Source organism: Passer domesticus, chromosome 6 (assembly GCF_036417665.1).
Source record: "Passer domesticus isolate bPasDom1 chromosome 6, bPasDom1.hap1, whole genome shotgun sequence".
NCBI classification, from domain to species: Eukaryota; Metazoa; Chordata; class Aves; order Passeriformes; family Passeridae; genus Passer; species Passer domesticus.
The window spans coordinates 39459707-39484761 of NC_087479.1; the positions used below are offsets into that span (position 1 = coordinate 39459707).

The 25055-nt window shown below is 38.6% G+C and overlaps 1 protein-coding gene across 1 annotated transcript in view; it reads right to left on the reverse strand.

Moving 5' to 3' along the window:
• MYBPC3 (myosin binding protein C3) overlaps window positions 1–25055 on the reverse strand; it is a 59249-nt gene that overhangs the window by 11915 nt on the left and 22279 nt on the right. Inside the window, exons 11-28 of the mRNA XM_064422687.1 lie at window positions 24791–24814; window positions 23880–24046; window positions 22994–23126; window positions 22758–22760; window positions 22221–22345; window positions 21505–21610; window positions 17378–17544; window positions 16831–16996; window positions 15819–15925; window positions 15467–15496; window positions 15160–15296; window positions 13591–13668; window positions 12334–12493; window positions 10242–10346; window positions 6937–7125; window positions 4838–4972; window positions 3472–3639; window positions 2152–2240 (exon numbers count right to left, since the gene is read on the reverse strand). Of these exons, the coding sequence (XP_064278757.1) occupies window positions 2152–2240; window positions 3472–3639; window positions 4838–4972; window positions 6937–7125; window positions 10242–10346; window positions 12334–12493; window positions 13591–13668; window positions 15160–15296; window positions 15467–15496; window positions 15819–15925; window positions 16831–16996; window positions 17378–17544; window positions 21505–21610; window positions 22221–22345; window positions 22758–22760; window positions 22994–23126; window positions 23880–24046; window positions 24791–24814 (2089 nt within the window). The remainder of the gene's footprint in view (window positions 1–2151; window positions 2241–3471; window positions 3640–4837; window positions 4973–6936; window positions 7126–10241; window positions 10347–12333; window positions 12494–13590; window positions 13669–15159; window positions 15297–15466; window positions 15497–15818; window positions 15926–16830; window positions 16997–17377; window positions 17545–21504; window positions 21611–22220; window positions 22346–22757; window positions 22761–22993; window positions 23127–23879; window positions 24047–24790; window positions 24815–25055) is intronic.

Genomic DNA, 25055 nt, shown 5'->3' on the forward strand with positions numbered 1-25055 from the left:
GGCTTTGTTCTCAGAGCAAAATCTGGTGTTGCTGGATAGATTTTGGCATTTTTGTTAGCACTACCCTTTAGGAGACAAGAGCTTGTACCAACACATGATTTGTCAGTCAGCTACTCAAATCACTTTTCAATCAGTTGGTTCAATTTGGCCAAATTTGCCAGAGCACTCAAAATCTCTAAGATTAGCTTAGTACAGTTCTGTGAAAAATTGATCACTGGTTGAAATGCCAAAACCTCAGTTAGTGTCCGCACTGAGAAAAGTCAGGCAAAGCTCAGTCTTTTAACTCTTTTGTTTGGCAGCAGCTGAATGGTGAGGCAGGGTTAAGTGAAGCTCTGGATTAGTTGCCACATGCACTTATCCTGGCCAGGGAGCTGAGGACGTGTCAGTGAGGGAAGGAGGGCCCAGAACTGGCAAATCTCTGGGAATGTTGCAGGGAGGCTGCTCTCAGCAGAGGAGGTGCTGCATGTGCTGGGACAGTGCTGATATGGGGCTGTCATGGTGTAGCACCTCCCTTCCTGGCAGAGGCTTTGGGGGAGCAGAGGCAGCCTTGACTCTGTGTATGCACTGCCCTCAGCAATGGCTAAAATACCCCAAAATTATCAATACTCTCTCCAGCACTAATTCAGAACACGACCCCATAGCAACTTCCATGAAGAAAATTAATGGCCCTGTCAAAACCAGCACAAGGGGACACAAGACACAAATCTCTAAAATGCTAAACTTTATTCCCCTGCTTATAGGACAGCTTGTCAAATTTGTGCAATTTTTCTTCAACTTGGACATCAAAGCAAGAAAAATATCTGCTTATTTTAGGGGTTTTAAAAAATAATTACATAACTCAGAAATAGCAGATGTACAAATCTTGAATTTTGTGTGTGGCTAGACATCAGTAAAAAAGTAATTTTAACAGTTTTGGAGATAAGAAATGTGAAAGAAAAAAATGCCTTATGATTATGCTGAAATAATTCAAGCATGCAATTCAAGAAGGGGATGCAAATGTGTACTAATGAGATATCTCTGAAAAAAAGCAACTTTTCATGTGACCCAGTAACCATAGTGCAAAAAGACATGTACCTGTAAGTTTACATAAATTTTGCTCTAACAATATTTTTCCTGCCAGTGCTGCTCAAACAAAAGAATACAGGTGATGTGTGCATATTTGTCTCCCTTGTGGAAAAAAAATGTTTTGCATATGTCCAGTATCTTTTATATGAGAATTTCAAAGCTCATCACTAGTAATAGGATTAGATTTCTAGAAATGTCAATTCTGGACTGTAGGGAAATTTCAGTGTCTTAAAATTTTAACTGAAGACTTGATTAAGTGATATATCTGTTATTACTGAGGATATCTGTGTCAGAGCCAGAGTCTGTAATTTACCATTTCTTTTGCTATTTCTCCCTTAGGAAACCATTTCCTTGCACACACTAATTCTTGCACTCTATTGTTCTAGTCTTGCATCTGAAAAAAGGCATGTGTAGAAATGGTCAGGTCTGTACAGCTAGAAAATGCCAAGATGAGGTAATTGGTCAGGTCAGTCTGGTGTATATTTTAGCAATTTTGTGCATGCCTTAGTGAAGTGTAGTTGCATACATGCACCCTTGATAACCCTCAGCATGCTCTGGTTTTTATACCTTCATGCACAGTAATGCCCAAGCAGGTCTTTGTACACATACTGGGGTTCTGCATCCCAGGGCCAACTGGGGTCCTGCCTTTATTTGCAAACTCTGATTTTTGCAGTCAGCCTTTCAGAATTTAACATACATGCTTTTGCCAAGGAAGTTGCCCAGTGGCATCAAGTGCCTTGGTTCCAGAAGAGTAATTAGTTGGATTCTTACACTTTTGTCTGCTTCTCCCTAAGGTGCCTCCTGTGCTCACTCAGTAAGCAGGAATGGGCTTGCACTTACTTAGAGCACTTTTTTCTTCTTCCCCAAAAGGTGGGATTAAGGAAGAAACTCTGACTGTAAAAAAAAAAATTTCTGAAAAAAAGAGTGATTCCCTCCCCTTCTCAAATTTTTGAGAGGGTTTCATGAATCATCAGCCATACTTGTGTAATTCTGCTTAGGCAGTGAAGTAATGGAAACTTGCATTAGGGAAACTGCTTTAGGTAAGAAATCATAAATAACCATGACAAAATGGAAGCTGATACATACCTGAAAAGGGATCACAATATTGATTGTTTCACCCACTTTCTTCACCAGAGTCTGTCTGAGGTGGCGTGGCAGCCAGAATTTGGGACGCTCTGCAGTTAAGCATTAGCACACTAAATACAAAACTTTTGATGATATGCAACATTATTTATAGCAAAAATAAGGCAATGGATAACTTTAAGCATAAGAAAATTGTGGAAACACTGTTTGTACTTTTAGGGACTAGCTCAGTTTCTCAGTAGTTTCAAATGTATTTGTTCACTGGATAACAAGTTAATATTAAGTCTCATATATTTACATCTGAGCTTGTTGTCAGTGACAGCAGCATTATGAAAATGTGTCACATCTGAAATGCCAAATTTGGGTGGCTTCTGTTGGATGTGAGTCTTCTATATGGACTTTATTTCTTTGGAAAAATTGTTCAGTTCAGTAGAAAGGATGGACAAGGAAGGTATTGGAGTAAAGGAGTGATGACAGATTATGATTATCTGTTGCTATATTGATATTGCAGCACCTTGTAAATTGCCACTGGGAGGTATTTATGGACACACTCAGAAAGCACAGCAACTGATGGGTTCCTTTATCTTGCTACAGTCATTCAGTTACAGTTCTTTCTTTGAGATGGATGTAGTGGAATCTCTTTGTAGCATCTTACTTTCACTAACAAATAAGGACATTACTGCATGTTTTATTTCACTGGCCTCTGCTTTCCTCTACTTCACTGGAAAGCTTTCTATGCTCTCCTTTTATCCTTAGTTTTCCCTATTATTTACGGAAGGAATTTCTTAACATACAGTCTTCATGACCATTTGGTATTGAGACACATTAAACTTTGTTTTATTTACATTGGCTCAATTTACTGCCAGTGAGACTCTGGCAGACACTTCGTGTGAGCCAAGGTTGAGGAATCCACTATTAGCAGCTCTTGATGTCTTTTGGACTCCAGTCAAATGAATTTTAATCTACTGCTGTTGGGTGATACACAGGGTGGTAATTAATAATCTGCGACAATGAAGGAAATAGATCTCTTGCCATAGCCAACACAGTCATTTAGCAGTAATATAGCAGCTTTCCAAGCAGCGAGGTAAATATTACATAAATGTTTCTTAAATGCTGACAGTGCCATTGCAAGAGGTGAAATGTCCATATTTTGAACGTAAGAAGTAGAATTTTATTTTAAGAGCTATGCTTTACAAATATAAGACCAGGGTGCTGTAGAGATGTTCTCAGAGGCAGAAGACACTGGGCACCTAATCCAAGTGGAAGAGCAGTTTGTGTGTTATTCTCAGATAAAGGCAGAATTTATTCAGTATAGATACTCACGCAGGATCTCTTGAACAGTAACTGGCTCTTTTATTGTTGCTGCTGCACTCTCACCAGCCAGGTTTACAGCCTTGATACGGAAATAAAGCTTGTCCCCCGTGACCAGATCTTTAATCAGTGCAGATGTGCGCTCAGTTAGGCCGGGAAGAGCAGGAATCCACTCTGTAGCTACAAGTACAGTATTTGCATATTGCAATAATAGATTATTTTTCCAAACTGAGGCCTTGTTTGCAATTGAAAGCAAATTTCTATTAGGGTAAAGTGAACTCAAGCTGCAACACCATACTTAAAAGGGAATAAAATAAGTTGGGAGAAGAACTCTGGATCAAGGAAATGTGTTTACATGTGGAGTTAAGCAATCTCTACACTTCGTTACTCAAAATTGCTAAGGATAAGGGAATCATCTTTGGGTAGTTTCTTGGCATTTTGTTTTATGGAGCTTAGAGCTGTGGGACTTCTTGGCATTTATTTTACTACATGGGAATGGGCAGAATTTTGGAAGTAGATTTAGCAAGAAAGTGAAGGCTTAATTTAATTTTTTTGCTTGGAGTAAATATACCTTTTGTGACTGTCCAAAGAGATTGAGAGCCACATATGCTGAAAACAATAATAGAGCACATAACTGTTGGAATTTATTGTTTAATTCTCGATTGACACAGTAGAACAGAATTCTTAGTGCTTCCTTGTTATAAAGCACAGAAATATGACTGATAAAATCATTCTGCTCTGACAATGACATAGAGATTCTGGTAATTCTATAGTGATGTCTCATTAAGGACTGTAAATTATTTCTGCGTAAATTATGCCCTGTAAACCCCCTAGTTTAGATTATTTGGCAATTGAGCCTAGTGTCAGGGAAAATGTCAATATTGAAGTGACTATAAATTTGTTGCTGGATTTTTATGATGTCAGTATTATGTTGTAGCAGCACAGAACATTGAATTTTGTAGCTATGGTGCTGTTACACTCTCTATTGCCAGTAATAGTATTAAATGAGGTAAAGTATCTTTAAAGTTTGACTGATGTCACAATAATGTTATTTTCTGTTTTAAGGAATATGCAATTCATGAATGATGCAGAAGTATAGGAGTGACTATAGAACAGTAATGATATTTTTGTGTTACTAATGTTTATTAAAACTTATGATGATTGTGAAGATGACATTATGGATGTGACTTCCATGATTTTACAGTCACATCGTAGTGAGTATGGTGATGGTTGGAAGGATGGTAGACATAGATTAGAGTTAAAATTTGGTCATGCTGGATATGGTTAGGTTGTTGGTAGTGTATTGAGGTGAAGTTATTGCAATTGTAGCATTTTTAAAATGCTCTATGGCTGCTGTCTAGTACTCATGCTTACTTACATCCATCTTTGCAGTATTCCACCATGTAACCATCCAAACCCCCGGCTCCAATGCGCTCAGGGGGCCTCCACTTCAAAGAAACAGTGCTGTCAGAAACATCCTCCACTGTGAAGTGGGTTGGTTCACTTGGAGGAGCTGTAAGGAAATACAGACAGTAGATTCTGAGAAACAGCAATACAACTGTGAGAATTCAAAGGTTATACAAGGAGTGATTAACCACTGATTTATGTACCACTGTCTGTATTAAGAAAATAAATCTATCTGAAGCTCACTTGTAAGTGTAACACCTATTACATCATTTAATAAAGACACCACATAAGATTTCTCTAATAGGAAGGGGAAAAAGAGGTTGAGATAGCAGTTCCTATTTACAGATGCTCACTGATGAAGAACCACTACAGAAAAGAAGACTTGCAGAAGGGAGTCCAATTGTCATCATAAGTCTGCAGAGAAGTTTAGAAATTAAATACATACCTTTTATATTCTGTACTTACACCCTGATTGTAACTGGACAAAATTTTCAAACTGACAGTGGTTAAATTTCTCTTCACTCACACAGTGAAGAAAATTACCAAAAGTTATGACTGCATGTTTACAAAACCACTGCTTCTGATTTGTGCATTTGTAACAGAGGCATACTTGAGAAAAATATTTTGGGGATAAAAAATTTTGTTTTAGATATAACTTTTTCATATCTCTTCAGAACAGATGTCATGGCTTTTTATAAACCCACAGTTCAGAAAGACCACTAGCTAGATTCAGTCTTCTGCAGCATGACTATTTTCCACTAACTTAAAAATAATCAAGAAAAGCCCTTACTAGAGGATCCAAAATACACATAAATGTTACTGTGAAATAATTGATACCAAAAAGCAAACAGAAAACAACTTTTTCAAAATAACATTTAGGGTGCAGGACCATAAAATTTAGTATACATACATAAGAGCAATCATGTATGTTTGGCATATGTATATTATAAATTGAATATCTACTAAATATACATAATAGATTTTACAAGGTAAGTTAAATACACATTCACAAATTGTGGAACTAATTGAAATCAGTCTTAGTTCCCAAAGTTATTGCAAAAGAAAAACAACCCAAAAAATATCACCTAATTTCATTTCTGTAACTGTCAAAAATTTTCATATTCACATGGTAGCAAGGACAGCACACAGGAGGAAATGCAATTGGGGGCATAAACAACACAGTACACGATCAAAACCCCAAACCTCTTCTCTGAAGAAGTAAGTGTGAACTTTATCCTTAATCAAGTAAAACTCTGCCTATCCCATGAAAACATTGGACCTTTTTTTTCAGTAGCTCCACTTGATGGTTCTTGTTTGACCTCTTTTGTTGCAGACCAGCTGTTGTGAGTTTGAAATCCAGAATTAAGAGACTCTTCTTGCAGTTCAGCCTTCCCTTCTGACTCCTTCACTGCATCATCTGCTTTTACATTATCTCCGTCAGCAGGCTGTCCCCCTTCACTGTTATTTGTAGATTTAGAAACTCTAGTCATTTTAATCTCCAGCTGTTTGTATTTTTGTGGGTCTTCTCCCTAAAAGTCTTAGCAGGCAGGCTTCCTGAGGACTCCTTTAGCTTGCTCCTTGCTCAGGGACTGCAGGAGACACTGCACTGCTGTATTGGGAAGGATTATTTATAGAAAATCATTCCTCAAATATTTTCTTAATCATCTATCCTTTTAGCTGTGGAGAGGGCTGGGATTAAGGGAGCACTGGACGGGATACTGTGATATTTGCACCCATAAGGGAATGGGAGAAGCTGAGAGGGACAGGGAAATCTCTGTCAATTAGTTCTCCTCCTTTCCAGATCCAGCTTGACTCTCACACTTCTAATTATAACAACTAAAAATTCATCAGCAATTTCATGAAACTGGAACCTCTGTGCTCTTCAGGAAGAGGAATGAGAGATAGAGGGATATTACAAAGGAAAAGGTTGATTAAATATAGAATATAGAAGTGGTTGATAGCTTCTTTCCTGACACATTCTTTTTAGCTGTAAAAGGAGTTGAAGAGAAGAGATCAAAATTGTCCTGTCTTGGTTTTATCCTAGAAATACCACGGAGTTTCCAAACTCACCAATGGGCATGAAGGGTTGTGAGGCAGGGCTTGGCCGGGACATGCCAATAGAATTGACAGCATAAATCCGCATCTCATAAACCACTCCTTCAATCATCCGCTTGGCCTCGTAGGTTAGCTCTTTTAAAAGGTCAAAGTTCAGCCGCATCCATCGGTAGCTCTTCTTCTTCTTTCTCTCTAAAATATAGCCTGGAAAGGACAGCTGTTATGATGTAAAAGAACTGGAAATTGTTTTCTCACATGCAGGAAAAAAACATCCTTTTAAGCGAAGGAGAAATTTTCTTGAATGTCTAAGATGTGGTATAGAGTTAAAAAATTATTTCTTTTATTCAGCTTCAATTCACTAATCTTGGCTAACAGCCTAAATCCCCACATAGAATTAATTGGATAAACAGTTTGAAAATTCCCTTTTTTAAACATTAATGTTTTATCAAAGAACTGATGCTAGATCTCTGTGTTCTTTGCAAAGTCGTGGGAATTCAGATTGCTTCCCAGACAATGCAGCTCTGAGCTTGCTTCAGCCCTGCAGTGAGTGAGAGAGGGGCACTGACCATTTTTCTTGCTCTGATTTCCTTGGGAAGGAAAGAGAGCCTGTATGATAACAGAACAAAGAGAGCTGGGTGCACTGCAGACCAAATCTCCAGTACAGCTTACGGTGTCATCTCTGTACTGGAATCCATGTCTTAGCACTTCTCCAGAACATCCATAGCCTTTACTACACTACCATGCTGTTTTCCAGAATGACTAAGTGAGGCTGGATTATCAGTATAAAAGATAAATTTCTCATTTCCCAAAACTGGGAATGGAATCTGTGATTTTTAATGCTTAATATGGAGGATGGTTGTGTATCACATTGGAAACATAGATGTCAGATATTTTCCAGCTGACCTGCTACAAAGGACTACTGAACTGTTTCTTTCCATGTAGCTATATTAAATTTGTGCTGCTTCTCTGTGTTGCAGATAGAGTGGCTGGATGTGATCCACACAGGCTTCTTTCAAACAAACTTTGCTATGAAACTGTTCATTTTTAACTACAGAAAGACTATCAGAGAACAGTCATGTACACATGCCATGTGTCTGGGTGTGTTTTGTGGGTGTGCTCCTGCCCATGGACTGCAGATCTGTACAGATGTCTGTAACAGGGGGTAGCTGCAATAGTGTAAGTCTGTAGCAAGGACTTATAATTGAGCCATGCAGGAGAGTGATTCAGTCCCTGCTGCTCCCCAAGGTCATGGCTGTCAAACTTGCAGAGATCCCTTTGGTTCACCTGGGAAGGATGATTCACACTTAAGGTGTCTCCAGGGATAAGGAGAATGACAGGCACATTTGATTTGCTGGCATGCTGTGGGCACAGACACCATGCAGCCTTTCCTGTCAATGCTGAAATGCAAGAAGAGCATGGGAGTCTACAGAATGTTCTGGGAAAAGAACAGTGGAAGTATCTTTAAGCTGACAGGTTGTATCATCACTTTAAATACATTAAGACATACTCCTAGCATACTTGTTTTCAGTAGCTTTCAGAGTTAAATGCTGAAAGTGATGAACCTATGGTTCTTTTGGCATGTTTCTGATTTTTTCTCTCTTCAGCAGGGTCTGTGAGACTGAGAGAAGTTTTATAAACTCAGTTTCTGGGGTGTTTTGCTGTTATAGATAACCAGTGTTAAGCACATAAGTGTCAAAATGAAGAGATTTGCAATTAAAAAAAAAAGCAGAAAGGTGGTAAAATGACAATGCTGGTTGTATTGGTGACATTTGGTAAAGCAGATTATTTCCCCAAATGCAACAAATGCGTGAGAGTTAAAGACACTGTTTTAGTAATACAAAAAGCACACAAAACCCCCAGGAAAGGTGAAGATGGGGTGTGAATTTCTTTTTTATATCTGTTGGATACAGCTAATAAAGACTATCTGACTGCCTACAAAGCCATCTGTAACAATATGAAGACAGATGAGAATGAATGTGCCTTTTCCCCCTGCCTCCTTAACTTGCTTTTAAAGCTCTGTTTGAATGGTAGTGCTGCATTTTGGTTTTTCCTCTCCCCCTGCTGCAGGTGTTTTATGGGAGCTCTAGCAGTAGTGCAGCCCTGTGCTACCTGAAGGAACCTCCTCAGGTAGTGCCAAAGGTTGTTACTGGAACATCAACAAAATCCTTCCTTTGACAGTGAAAACAAAGCAAAGAACTTTTCAAAATATGTGCTCTAAAAACCCTACAAAACAAAATCATAGGCTTTGTATAGTCAGTGAGGTGGGGGTTGCCTGTGGTAATGGCACAACTACTGGTAAAGGTCTTTGCACATAATAACTTGACTTCTTGCTTGCTTCCTGTCAGAACAGATGAAACCACAAAGCACTGGCCCAGCAGCACCTTGTTCATTCCTGCACAGGTAGAGTCTTTCATTTAAATGAGACAGATCTTGTGGAAATGAATGAAGTCCAAACATCCAAATGCAAATACAAACTCGTCTCTTCCAGATACTATTCAGGGGATTAAAATAATTTTAGACATTTCTAGCTCTGGCGTCACCTGGGAGTCCATATAGCTTTCAATGTACATTTTTTTCAAAGAAACTCAAGCTCCAGAGATTTTTATTAAACAAATTGCTAGATATGGACTCCAGAGGAATTTTTTCCCCTAAAATTGGTCAAGATCCTGCATTTTTTTCTTTTTCTTCTGAGGATCACAGAGATTTCTATCTAAAACTCACCATGCTCTGTGCAGAACTTAAAATGGTGTCTGTGATAATCTTGATTGTGCCTGCTCATTTCCTGCATCACATGATAACTTTGAACTCTAGTTTTGAGTACCGAATTTAAGGTCACTAAAATGATTGAAACGATTTTATGACCCATTGTTTTATATGAAGTAGAATTATGAAGTAGTTTTCCACTATAAAACATTATATTGCATGAGTGCCTGAGATTGCAGATGTCTGGAGTTGATGACTGAGGTGGCCACAGATCTGTTTTAATATTCCTAGGTAAGCACAAAATCCTGTATACTGACTTAAAATTTCAGTCTTGAATGAGGACAGTTAGATTTAGCTATTTTTCATCTCACCTTTTCATGCTTCGATAATGTTTGCTGAAATACTTCTCTGACTCAAATGGCACAGGCAGGGGGCACTCTCTGCTCAGACTTGGAGGGGCAGACCCTGGGCCGGTTTGACGGTTCAGTGCATCACAGTAGCTCCTGCCTGGGGTCAGCCTTCCTTGTGTCTAAACAGGGAATCCTTCTGCTCCATTTCAAAGGAGCAGCACAAAATATATGCCAAGTGCAGGGGACTTCGTGTCTTTGGACTCTTACCAAGTACAGGTTGCCCACCATCGTATTTAGGGGGTTGCCACTGCACAGTACAATAATCTTCTCCAATGTTGCTGATTGTGGGAGCTTCTGGAGGGTCAGGAACATCTGAAGAAAGGGTGAGGATGAATGAGAGGTTTTATTGCTTCAATTTCTTTATGCAAGTAAATTAAATATTTTAACAGCTTTTTTTCCTGTGTGGTATTGGTGTACCCCAGGAATCAGAATTGGGCCCAGCCCTGTTTAATAACTTTATTGATGATCTGGATGAGGGTATTGAATCTATCATTAGCAAATTCATGGATGACACCAAGCTGGGTCAGAGTGTTGATTTGCTGGAGGGCAGGGGGGCTCTGCAGAGGGACCAGGACAGGCTGGGTCATGGGCTAGGGCCAATGGCATAAGGTTCAACATCAGCGAGTGCTGGGTGCTGGACTTTGGCAACAATACCCTCCTCCAGCACTACAGGCTGCAGGAAGAGTGTCTGGAAAGTGGTCCAGTGGAAAAGGACCTGGGGGGCTGGCGAACCATGGCTGAATGTGAGCCAGCAGTGCCCAGGTGGCAAAGAAGGCCAATGGCATCCTGGCCTGTATCAGCAGCAGTGTGGCCAGCAGGACCAGGACAGCGACTGTCACCCTGTACTTGACACTGGTGAGGCTACACCTCAAGAGCTGTGCCCAGTTTTAGGCTCCTCACTACAAGAGGACATGGAGGTGCTGGAGCACATCCAGAGAAGGGCAATGGAGCTGGGGAAGGCTCTGGAGCACAAGTCCTGTGAGGAGCAGCTGAGGGAGCTGGGGGTGTTTAGCCTGGAGAAAAGCAGGCTCAGGAGTGACCTTATTGCTCTCTACAGCTCCTTGCAAGGAGGGTGTGGCCAGGTGGGTTTTGGCCTCTTCTCCCAGGAAACCAGAGACAGGATGAGAGGACCCAGGCTTAAGTTGGACGGGAGGAGGTTTAGGTTAGACATTAGAAGGAAATTCTTCACAGAAAGAGTGATTAGATTTTGGAATGGGCCACCCAGGGAGTCACCAGCCCTGGAGGTGTTTATGTAAAGACTAGATGTGGCAATCAGTGCCTGATCTAGCTGACATGGTGGGGCTGGACTTGATGAGATCAGAAATCTTTTCCAGCCAAATTTATTATCCCATTCTGTGACACAGCTTTGTCAGATAGCAACAATAGGTACAGCCAGAATGTATTAACTTAGTCTAAAGGGAATCCTGCTCTTTGATGCTTCTTTGTTAGGTTGATCTCCTTTAAATGTTATTGATTATTCAGCTCCATTTTTCTTCCCAGACATAATAAAATTTTTGCAAAAATGTAAGGTAATTCTGTTCTGCAAGATGAGGCTTGCCCCAGGGTTTCCTATTTTCTCTAGAATAAATTTTATCAATTACTACTGCATGTTTCACATATTATGTCACTTTGGAGATATTTATAGTAAATATCCTGATTTAATATTTATAAAAGATGGAAGAAAACTTAGTATTTACCAAACAATTCTAAATTTTAATACTGTAGGTATTTCTTTTATCATTTCTGATTTGCTTATGACTTGTTCTTTTGTTATGTGTGTTAGGGTATCAGCAAATTAAATATTATGAAAAATTTATAAAACTGACTGACTCAAAATTATATCCCTCCCAGGTCTTTTGTGACTCATTGAAGAGTCTGTCAATCTGTTCATCTTCTATCAGATACATTATGTTTCTTTATTCCATTAACCATTTACTGCTTATGGAATGAAATAATCTCTGCTTAAAAACATAACCCATGACAAAATGACTAAAAGCTTTTCTTATTTCTGACAAGAATGAAGCATGTACTTCAGAATGGATTGTCATCCATAAAATGATAGAATCACCTGAAACACGAAATACATGGATTACAAGTGGGAGTTCTTCTCTTTTTACCTCTGAAAAATACTTCTGCTGAATTTATGATTGATAATGTTTTTCTCTTTATGATCCTTTCCCATTTTTCTAAACCTAAAGTTGGAACTTGTATCAGAGAGACTTTTAGACTTTTTGAGAAGGGTGAGCTTCAGCAGACTCAAGATTCTTTCATGCTCTGGCTGTTTCTTTCCTTCACTTACCAATAACTTTGACTGTGATATCAGCCTTATCTTCTCCAACTGGATTCTTAAGTATAACTCTGTAAACTCCCTCATCCTCTTTTTCTGCCCCTTCAATGATGAAGACACAATGGTCTTCATGCATCTCCACACGGACTCTGCCTTCAGATTCACACAGGAGCTGTGGGCAGTGAAATGGACAGATAAAATCATTGCAAGTTGTGCCAGGGACAGCCTGATGAGAAAAACTACAAATCATTGAATATTTCAATAACTATTGAAAGCCATAAAATGTTTCAAGTTCTTTTTGAATGTAGAAGAGAGAAAATATAGACTGGTTGGCTCACATAAATAACATTTGGGAGAATCGGTTCTGGAAGTTTGCAGTTTGTTGGGATTCACCACTGGTTACACAAACCCAGTTATGTTTCAAAGAAGTTACTGAGTACTTCCAGAAATTCCTACCTGGGACACCTGCTAGCATCACTGTGAAGAGTTTAAGGGATAACAGTTGGTTACTGTATAAATTAAAATAAGATTCTTGTAACTGTTGGCATCCGTGTGCCCTCATCCCCATAATGTCATGTGGGAAACTTTCTACATTTTGCTGAAATCTAAACAAAATGACAACAATTTACTTGTACATATGTAATACACTCCCTTCTTCTTTATGTGCCTATGTATCTTTAGATTTAGAACAGGAACCACTAGAAAGAATACATGTCCAAATAGAGATTAGTGCAGCAGGATCCTGACCCTGAAAATGGTTTATTGCTGTATAATAACTGTAAAATGTTTTTTACTCTATCGAGAGAAGTCATTTATGTGAAAAATGGAAGCTGCTGCAAAGTGAGTCTGGTTGCACTTCCTTATAGTCCACCCACTCTCTTGACCCACTTTCACCTTTCCATGTGTCCTGTAAGATTTTGTTCTAGTTATTATTGAAGCTTACAGGTTACTGAGGGGAAAAAAAATCACCACAAATAAATCTAAAAGAGTTTTGAAATAACTGCTTTGATTCCTTGTAACCCAGTCACCATGTGATGGTGATTAGAAAGACTTTCTCAATCAGCTTCTACTCTAAAATTGTTCACCAGATCTCTTGTGCCCAGCAGGTATCTGGTAATTAATTACCACTGTGAGGCAGGATAGTGGGCTTGATGTGCTGTTTGATTTTTAATATCTACTGACTTAAATGTTATTTCCTTTTGAGTATGACCTTTTATCTGGAAAACACTAAGAACACTTGTGTGGCTGCATAAATAATAAGGAACTTACCTTATTATCAGTATTTAAATCACTGCTGTTTTCTGAGGGACTCATGGAATCGTCATTGTTTCGAAGTAGGTCATTTCTCTAGATAAGCAAAGAAACCACAAAAAGTCAGCTGAGGCTGAGCAGAGCAGTAAAGCTGTTTCTGCAAGACAGAGAAGAGTCTCTTAGGGGGGTTGAATATGAAGGTGGGAGAAAAGCAAAGTTAGGCAGCAAGCAGAGCTGGGAAGGAAATCTACCAAAACCAAAGTAAAAAGCAGAAATGGAAAAAAGTATCAGAATGTGGTGAATTAAGGGAAGGATAAGTCAGCAAACTCAGGTTTGCAGCTTAGCAAAGGAAGAAGAATGACATTCCTGCAGTATTATTGTAACTGGTTGTGAGCCTGTCTGTGTCCTCTGGTACTAGTTACTCTATATGTGTAAGTAGAAAAATAAGGATTACTTCTCTCTGTAACAATGGGATAATAAATTGATGTAAATATTTTAATGCTCAGGAATAGTCAGGTCTGTAACACTCATTGAACAACGTCTTTTGAGGCTGTGCTACTCTTTGTTTGGAATTTCATTAGTAAGTATATTCTACACAACCTTCAATCAAGACTGGCTGCCTTTCCTCATATGTTGAGCTCTCACACCTCAGAAGTAACACTGTATGGAGGTTGTTTGATACCCAATCGTCATTTTATCAGAGAAACTTCTGTAGAGATGAGTCAGTTTCTTGGCTTTTTAAAAATTTGTTTCCATACTATTTCTGCATTGAAGGAAAAAAGTTCTGAGTGCTATTAGATATGCTAACCTGAACAAGAATGCAGCATAATAATGAAGAAATAGGAGATTGGGGGAATTAACATAATTGGCAATATTATTTTTTCTGTATCTACACATATGGATGTGTAATGATGCTGGAGAATGCTATGCAAAATATTTCTGTTTTGTGCTAGTTATAGCTCAAAAGCCCACAGATGGTGAGGGGTGGGGATATTTTGAGATACCCAGAAAGGAAGCTCACTTAACATTTTAAGTCTAGCTTCTAAATTCTTTCTCTGATGTTGTGTAATTGCTTTGATAAGGTAAATAGCAAAGTTTCTCTATTTTTATTTAATGAAATTCAGTTTTATGCCACTGGTCTGCTAAGATGACATTTACTTCACAAATGGTAGAATCCTTGATAAAGACTAAAAAAAGAAGCTGCCACCTCCAGAAAATGTTCGTTCTATCAGGTGGAGGTGATAGGGATGACTCATAATTTATTTATTTTTCTCTATTTATTTTTATGATATCCTTCTATCTGCATCTACATATGTCTACTTATATATAGTCAGCCTCTTCTTTTGGACTAAAAAACCAGGGAACAGTTCATAAAAAGGAACACTTCAGGGATGAATCACAAAGCCAGCTATGTCCCAAGCAGCTGCAGTCCGTGTATTTATTTCTTTTTCTTGAGGTTTAAAAATGTAAAATTGAAAGGAACACAGAAATACTTGTTAATAACTGTGAACCAAAGCAATATTTGAGAAGGAAAAATAAATTTGCAGTTGTGACTTGCCTCAGACACTGTGTCAGGTTGCACATTACCTTGTTTACTTTCTGCCAAATGACAGTGGGTGTTGGATCTCCTGATACAGGAACATCCAATCTCAGTTTGTTCCCAGCCACCACAACAATAGTGTCAGGGGATTGGCCCAGACAGTCAAGGTGGATTTTAGGGGGTTCTATAGTAAAGATGGAGAAGATAAGTTTTAGATATAGTTTGAGTAATCTGAATGGAAAATGAAAAAAAAAAAAGACTATTCATGCATTAAATTAAAAATGAAAAATTATTCTGCTTACTTTGCTACTGAAAATATTTTTACTTGCATATGACTAGTACTGCTGTTCTTACCTTCTCTTGGTACAAAATCTATCTTGACCTCTGCAGGGGGGAAAGAAAAGAGGAGACAGGGAAGAAGAAATAGATCAGAAAACAGAATTTACATAGCATCTGCACAAACAAAGTAATTTAAAAACTGATTGAAACTTCATAAGGCATATTAATCAGCAGATTTATACAATAAATTAAAAAACAGGCTCTGTAAACTCATGTGATAATGGTAATGCAAAATAACAGGGAACAGCAATGTGCCTACATTGAGGTATCAGAAAAGAGATCAGCATTCTCTTTCCTGGTATAACCATGATTAATGTCACTATTTTATCCCTGTGGAATTCCCATTACATGTTCTAAAACAACTTACCCAAAAACTGAAGCTTGGCAGAAAGGTTATAAGCAAATCCTTGAGGAATGAAGGAATAATCAGCCTCGTCCTCTGGTGTTACATCCTCAATAGTTAGCTTATGAATTCTGGAAACATGAACAAATATATTGCACTCCCTTACCTTGCCTCCCCAGGAGAAACAGGGCTCGAGAGAGAGAGACAAGGAGCAGGCTACAGGATACTAACAGAAATTATTATTTCTTCTTCCCTTGCCATGACACAAGGCAACAACCACCAGGGCTGTGGACTGCTCTGCTTTCAGTATTAAAGCCAGTCCATATCAGTACATTGTCTATGAATGGATGTTTTTTGTCAAGGTAGATGGTTTGAAGAGAGGAAGCATTTTCCTTGCTCTAGTCCAGTCCTTTGCCATTACAAGGGCAGCTGTAACACTGCTGACTGGTTTCATTTGATCCTATTGTGAAACAGTAACTCTGACTAAGCAAACTAAAAAGTGATTCTCCATCCCTGTATTATTTTAAGTTCAAAACAGAATACAGAAAAGAGTACCAGGTAGGACTTGACCTGGTATTTAATGCTGAATCTTCTTGGTCTCCATTTCCATTAGTAGCTAGTCTGCTAGGAAACTTGAGCACAGAATTACACAACTGTATATGTTAATATAAATGCTAATTTTTCTGTAGGGTTTACTCACATGTACTATCTAAACACTACTGTTAGCTTTAAAGTTCTCAACAATGTGTTTTGAGTACCAAAACACCACGTAATCCCAATGAAAACTAAGATTTACTTTGGCTGATATACCCCTGAAGTCATATATATAAAATGCACCAACTCAGAAAGACTGCGCACATGCCAAAACAAGTCTGTCATTAAATATTGTTTGCATATGAAAAGCTTTTAAACTTTTTAGCTGTTAGCTGGAGCCAGTTCAAAATCTCCCTTTATATTCTTAACCCCTGAGATAACAATTCTTACGGATTGCGCTGCAATTCCCAAGCCTGTAGCTGCTTTCTGAAACAAGACTGACCTGCCAATATGGGAGATCTTTATCCTCTCGTCTGGGACCACCTCCTTTCCGTTTTTCAGCCAGATTCCTTTCACATTTTCATCTGAAACTTCACACTTGAAGACTGCTTGGTCACGTGCCTTCACTGTCAGGTCTGCAATGCTCTGATAAACTTCCAGCTTTTTCTCTGATATCACGAGAATAATCGATACACACATCAAAAATCAGAATAGCTCCGTAAGTAGATGATGTAGATTTATTGAGTAGAAAAGGCAAGGGCTGAGCAAGCTCTCTATGGAAGGAGAAAATATGAAAGGAAATAGACAGCCTGCAGGGCTTTAACAGGACTGATAGCTAAGCACCTGTTGTTATGAGAGTATCTGTTATATCCGGCACACAGGTCTGAGCTCTCCTTGAAGCCTTTATTATCAAACTCTGTGCCCCTTCATGCATGTCCTCTTCCCCTGTCAGGGGGATTATGCTCCCCCCTGCACTATCTGGAGAAGGTTACCTTCAGCCTATTCTCATTTTTCAGCTTCTCTGGTTCTGGGATGTTCCCTGTGCCTACCTTGCACAATCAGTTCAGCAACTGATACCCCACCGTTGGTCTTCACAGTGTAATGTCCACTGTCCTCCTTGGTTGACTCATTAATAATGAGATACTGTTTTTTTCCATCTTTCTTGAATCGGTATTTAAATGTTTCTTCTCGTGTCAGTTCAATTCCATCCTTTTCCCTGAAATACCAGATAGTGTTGAGTCATTTTTCTTATGGTTGAAAGAGGAGAGTAAGGGTCAGCTCAATGTTACTAGGGATTGGAAGACACAAGGTGAATCCAGTCTTTGTAGCATTTCAACTTAGCAAAAAAGGGATTGTTGCACAAATGTCAGTGCAACCAGAATGCCTCTATATTGACCGTTAATTTTCCCTAGGTATTTGCCTTCTGGTTCAAGAGAATTCACCACAAGTAATTATTTGATTTTTCTTTTTCTATTTATATGCTTTAGATAAACACAAAAATATGGTAAATGCTGTAGGAGATAAAGGGCTGAAAACACTTCACCAGCAGGGAATTTACTGTCTTAAAAACAGCCGTAAATTAAATGAGACTTGATGCGATATTACTTAAAAGTCTTAATTTTCCTGATGTGAAATATAATTGTTATAAATCCATGATTTGTGAGCATCATAAAAAGGATAAAATTTTAAGATGGATTCAAATGAATGTGTTTTTTGGATTTTGTAGCTCTTTCCATTCAAGGATGCCGCAGTAGACTTAAGACTTTACTAAATTAAGCTTCACCATCTAGCCCAGGAGGAAATTTAATTATTGTAATTTCCAGTCATCATGAAGGGAAATGCACAGGGAGGACTCACGCTGTTTAATCAAGGTCATTCAAAAATACATAAGGTGTTTCAAGGGTTTCCTGTTCCTAATTCCAAATAACATAAACAGCAAATACTTGTAATTTCTTCAATTTACTAATTTTGTAGCATTACATTATTCGTTATTACTTGAATATATTTCTGTTTTGTTACTTGAATACTGCTGCAGTTTGTAAATGAAAAAGGTTTTCTATTTGATAGTTAGTCACATGGAAAAACTAATAGAAAATATGTGTGATTTTAATAGAGTAAAAATATTCTTTCTACTTTTTTGTCATTTCCCTTATTTTTGACTTCTTTGTGACCAGTGACTCAGTGACTATTCGGTTTAACAAATGAGCTTACAGAATAGCAAATTGAAATGCTACTTGGGACACATTAAAATACTATAGCTCTAATTTCTAAGTAGAGGTATACAAGAAAACCTTTTACCTCTGTCAGAGTCTGCTAAAGTAAATCACAAGATCAAACCTTCAAGCAGAGACAAGGATCCTACAACTTGTGACTTAGATGTTCCTGATGCAACTGCATTTCAAAATACCGACAGGTTACTCCCTCAAGACTGTTTGTTACAGCAGAGCTCTCTGGAACTTCGAGCTGGTTTAGAGAAGGACTGGCCTCCCTTCCAGGTCACAGAACAACGCCAGTAAGGGAGGAAGCAGAGGATGCTTTAACAGCCACTTGAAACACTGCACTTAGTATTATTGTCAGGATAATGTTTCCTTTTCTTTCCTCTTCATTACTCTTCAGACAAGAGTCTGAGACAACGTGTAAGATGATCTCTTAGGGCTGTTGTGATTCATGCAAATTAGTTCTGGAACAAGTGCTACAATGCATTACAGAAACCTTTGCTGAATTGCTGAAAATGGGCTTTTATCCCAAAGTTCAGCATGCTGCTGTCACTAAATGTGAAGCCAAGCACACACACCGTGCCTAGACTTTTGGAGCTGAACTTTCAAATTTAATTTTCCCTGGTCTATTTTGATACAGGGCTCATGAAAAATATCTGAATGTTCTATTAATCCATTGGTAAGAAAGAGTTATCTTGAAATCTTGACTAAATAGCCTTTTTGTAATGATTAGTGTCTTAAATCCCTAGGAGGGGAATAGTGTCTTTAACCTGTGTTTGTTTTGCTGACTGGCACATTGCTGATCCTGTGGATGAGTAGAGTTTGCAGAAGGGAATAGTGCAAACAGAGACTGTAAACCTCGAAACAGAACTCCAGGTAGCATTTGGCCTAAAATGATACTCTGCTGCTGTGAAAAGCAGAAAACCTATATAAGGTAATATTGCAGGCCTTCCTTTGGCCATTGGAACTATAAAATAGAGAAATCTGTTGATATTAAAGTGTAAGTGAAGCATTATATAAAGTCATAGAAATGTTGGCTTACAGAACACCATAGGTCATTGTCCCAGCCCCACATTTGAAGCAGAACTAGTGCAGTAATAGGTAGGTCATCTGTGCTTTAGTCTTTCTGAGTCCCAAACATCTGCAAGATCAAATATCTGTTCTCAACTTCATCACTCAATCCCTCTTTGTTGGGAAATGCATTCCCATTTCCTGTTTGGATTCTGAGGATTAATTGGTTAATGTCTTCTGAGATATCACTGATGGAGGTGCTATGTGATAATTGATACACACAGATTTATTGCTATAAATATACATTACCATGGTATCTTTTGATTTTGAGCTGATAAGATGGTACATCCAGCATTCAGAGGTGGAAAAATTAGATCATAACTATGTATTTTATCTTTTTCTTCAAGTATTATCTTGTTTCCAAGACCATCTGAAGTTTAGGAGAAGCCTGTTCCATAGTACTCCAAGAGTTGTAATAATGTGAAAGCTTCCAAGAGAACACCCTTTTCCGATTGCTCTGAAGAGACCCACATAATGAATTCTCCCTGCCCTAGTCTAATGGCTGTGCCTCACCCTTTTTTATGTCTCGTGCAAGTCACATAATTGCCTTTGTTCATGTGCTTGTGGATTTATATCCTGGGTTTGAAGATTTAAGAACTACAACAGGTGCTCTGAGTTAGTGCCTGTTACTTGGCTTAAACTGTTGATCATTTCCCTAATGAGCCATAAAACTGGAACTCTTTCTCCACACTGTGTTTCAAGTTTTCCCTGGACGCTTCTCTCTGCAGTCCAAAATGTTCCCTTGTGTTGCCAAAGAGTTTTTTGTTGACAGAGTCTCACATAACAAAACCAGCAAAATACAGTGTGAATGTCTAACTGCTCAGTTTTCCATTGCAATGATTTGATGAGTTTCTCTGGCCACTTGCTGCATTGCAGGCTGAGACAGCTGCTGCTTTGCCCTTGTCACGTCAAATGCCCATCCCACAGACAACAGCTCTGCGAGATGTATGGGAGTTGTTCAAAGGCACAGGATCAAAGTGTGGCAGCTGCACTGTGTTCTGAGAGGGACAGATCTGGTTGTCCCCATCTCTTGTGACCAGGCATCTGCAGGCAGTTCCTGAACAATAGAATGTGTGTTCCTGTGCTTGTGGCTTTAATAGTGTAATGCACACCCTGTACTAGCTCTTGGACTCCATTTACATTCTCAGTTCCTTCCTTTGGGACAGCAGATCATTAGTTGGCACTTTCCAGGAATGTAATGGGCATTGTGGGAATGCTTGATAACCATGTGCCTGAAGCTGTTAACAAGCACAAGGGAATTTCATCTGGTAGAGAAATGAAGTGAGAAATGAAGTGCGCGTGAGAAGAGGCATATGAGCCCTGCTTGTCATGGCTGCCCAAGCAGCGTGCACCTTCCAGATCCTGCTCAGATGGAATGCCCAAGAAAACAGGATCCATGGTCTATGATCCATCTTAATCCATCTCGCTGCATAAGCATAATGACCAGCTTTGCAGGATCACCACAGCAGATGTATTCCCTCCGTGTCTCAAGAGACACTAACTTCTTTATTTAAGAAAAAATACTTTAGAAACCCAAATGCCTCACTGCAGTTGAGAAGATTTCAAAAAGCACAGTGAACTCACCACGATACAGATCAGATTAGTCTGGGCAATACTTAGACATTACTGAAGTGTAAACACTGAGCAAGAAATTCTAGAGACACCATAAAATATCTATACTTAATCTGGGGTTTTGTGTCATACTTTTGCTTCTAGGTTCCTCCTCAATATTTGACATCTAGGAGGAGGGACAATCTTTTCATGAAAACAAGTATGTAGGATGTGTTCTCCCTTTTTTATTCCACACCTCCTGGTATGTTCCATGGAGGAAAATGGTTTCATGTTGGTTTGGTTTGCTTTGCTTTGGTTTTTTCCTTCTATTCCCTTACCATTTCACAGTAGCTCCTTCCTCAGACACTTCACACTCGAACTCCACTCTCTCTCCAACCATCACCATCTGGTCCTCCAGTGGGTGAGTGATCAGGATTGGAGGTTCTGAAAATAAAGAGAATTTTATTAAAACGGTATTCTGAAATGGTGGAGACCATAGGTCTCTACTCCACAGAAAGATGTCACCACTCTCTACTCCACAGGAAGAGTCCCTGGACAAATAAATGGTGATGATCTCTGTCTTAGAACTTGAGAATGACTATGCCAGATCACCCTATGAGAGTTTTCAAATGACATTTTTCATTACTTGGAATAAAAATATAGGATTAAACAGTTTTCATATACATTCTAAATTTCTAAACAGGAGGCATTACTTTTCTGTACTATTTGATCTGCTTGTAGAGCTTGGGGCACATTCTTGTCTTGAGCAGAATCAGATTTTTAAAGTAAGTTTCTAGCCCTATTGTTGAGATATAAATAACTTTCCAAATGAGAATTAATGATAACTGTCACTGTTCTTCTTTCCTAGTTGCCGTTAGACAAAATTTTCCTCAATTTAGCTGTAAGAAAAATACCTACTTCAATAGATCTCAGAATCTGTTAATATGTTTAAGAGTTTTCTTTCCTGTGAGATAAATCTGAGAATAGAGAAGATGACAGTAATTCAATGATAAATGTTAGGGGAGATCTCTTTCCTTTTGCTACCATTGCTCACCTTTTACAAATAATTCTGTGAAGCTCTTCTCATCCCCTACCACACATTCATATGCTGCATCATCAGCCAGAGAGCAGTGGTTTATGGTCAGTATTCTCTTATTCCCAACTGCCTCAAAAATATATCTGAAAAGAGAATATAAATGTAATTATCAGGGGAAAACCCTTCTGGACCCAGTCACTGTCTTCTCCTGCCTGGAAGAATAAAAGATTCCTCCTATTTTTCTGACATCAGTGGCAAGATTTGTTAGGACTCAAGCCCAATAGGCCTGTCCTGGTGCAGTGAACAGCAGCAGTGTTTGAAAAACTAGCATAGGAAATGATGGGGAATCTTCCTCCAAGGGTCAGATGTGATCCTGTGAATGGTGCTGGATGCTGTTCTAAGATCTAGCATGATTAAAATTAAAAATGGCATCAGCACAAAATCACTGGAAATTTGTTTTACATACAAGTTACACTGAGGTATATCCCAGATCAGGAAAGTGCATTTGAACCCTGGATATACCCATCAAGAGCAGAATATAATCTCAGGACTTACTTGCTAAGTTGGTAGATGAAGGCATCCAGTCCCACATGTAGATATATAGAGGAGAGGGAAGAAAAAAGAAAAAGTTATGACAGCAGCAAATTGACCCTGAGCCATAGCACTACATAGATTCATTCTCAGCTCCTACTTCTCCCTGTCTATTCCTTTCTTTCTAAGAAAAGCTAGATTTTTCAGTTTGTCCAAGCTGTAGTTCATTCCTTTTTGGATTTCTCATATTTCTAGTTTACCTGCCGCTCACTTGGATCTCCTGTCCATTCTTCAGCCATTTCACATCGGCATCTGGGTTGGCAACTTCAACCATTAATTTAATCTTTTGCCCCTTGTCTACTTGGTATGCTGGATCCAGTTTCTTGAGGAATGCTATGATAAAGAATGATTTAAAAAAAAAAAAACCTTATCATTTTTATAATTTTTTTTTTCATTCTGGGTCATGAAACAACCATCATCTTAAATGTTTCCCAGTTTCAGCATCCCTGTTTGAATTTTTACCCTTTCTGTCTGCTCATCCTGTACCGTTTTTCCTTAACGCAGGATGACAAGCATGTGTTGCAAACCAAAATAAGCAAAGTAGAATATTCTAAATAAGATGTGAATATGTACTTCAGCACATCCTAAACAGAGTTACATCTGCTCATGTAGGAAAATTATACTTGGTCTTCTCAGTACTGATGAAGGAAGGCTGTTTGCCTTCTCTGTTTCAGACTTTTAAAGAAGTCAGTTATAATTAGGCAATTAATACTTCACAGGACTAGGAAAGGCTCAATGATTCCTAAGGTATCATACCAATGAAAATGAAATTGTTTAAATATATCACTGTTGCCTGACATACTGACTGACTGGGGTGGGGGCAAGTAGGGGATGTTGCTTTATGTTCAGGGAAATATAAGGGGCCAATCTTGTGGCACTGGTGAAGTGAGCACGTTCACTGTGTCCAGAGGTTCAGATTAAGGTAGCTGAGAGTGTTGGGCATAGCTGCAGTCTTTGGTAATCAGTATTTCATATGTGAAGGCTGGGTAATAACTAGAACGGGAAATTACTATTTCTTATGGTCTTGTATCTGCTACTGTAAAGAAGATATGAACACTATATTTGGAAGACAAGCATCTCACCAACCTGTGCTTTTTTTCTCTTCCTTCTTTATGCGTTTGAGGCGTTTCAGCATCCCACGCAAATCTGTGATACCATACTGGAAAGCAATTTTCTCATATTCCGTAGGAGGAGCTTTCCTCAGGATATCCCAGACATCAACATCAGATTGTGATTCAGATTTTCCTTCACCTCTGCAGAAAGGGATTAGAGTCTCTGAGTGCTACTATTAAGAGTATTTAAAGAAAGCAATAGGGTTGGCAGCTATATATTGTCTTCATGAAACCATCTTTAAAAAATAATTAACAGTCTAACTTTTTACTATATTATTATGCAAAATAATTTAAAGAAACCTGGTGACTAATTATAATTTGATTTTTTGTATATAGTGATTAAAATTGAATTCTGTCCTGAAGGATTTATTTCTAATAACCGAAACGAATAAATTTAGAATTCCTTTAATGATGGGTAATGGAAACGTAAGGAAACTTATTTTCTTGTCATGGTCAATGAAAAAAACGTGGAACATGGCAAAGCAAGGAACTGAATTGATATGCTGGCAGCATCTTAGAAAAAGGCACTTGGTTTATGTAGATAAGAGGCATATCCTTTTCTACTCAGGACAATTTTTATCTTCACTAAAAAGAATCACAGGTTATTAAGGTTTATCATCTGCTGTGAAAAAAATTGTTGCCTGTAGTAATCTATAAAACATAAAGAGACTGGTGAGTAGAAGCAAAGAAGACAGTATTTACAATGAACGGCTTATTTTATATTTTAGCCAAAGAACTAGTGATTATGAAAGAATGAACGTTTGGTATAGTAAAACTAGTGGAAAATTTGGCTGTCTGGCTTTGGGAGAGGCATTCTTTTTTTATCTGCCATCATATCTTTGTTTGAAAGATCATAAATAGAAAAAGAGATTGGCATGACCTTACCGGTTGGAAGGGCGCAGGAAGCTGCTGTACTCCAGAAGGACGCCGAGAACCGTGTGGGACAACACGCAGCATCCCAGGGGCAAGAGAAAGGGCATCATGTGTTAGTGCAAAAGAGCCATGAATCTCATCTTCACCCTTAGCAGAGCATGTCTGTGCTTCAGTAGCAGGGAGAGGAAGGAATTCATGCAAATGCTCTGAAAAGGGCTTGAGGGAAATGTTGATCCATACTGAAATCAAACTCTCTCCCAGACTTTGTACATACAGT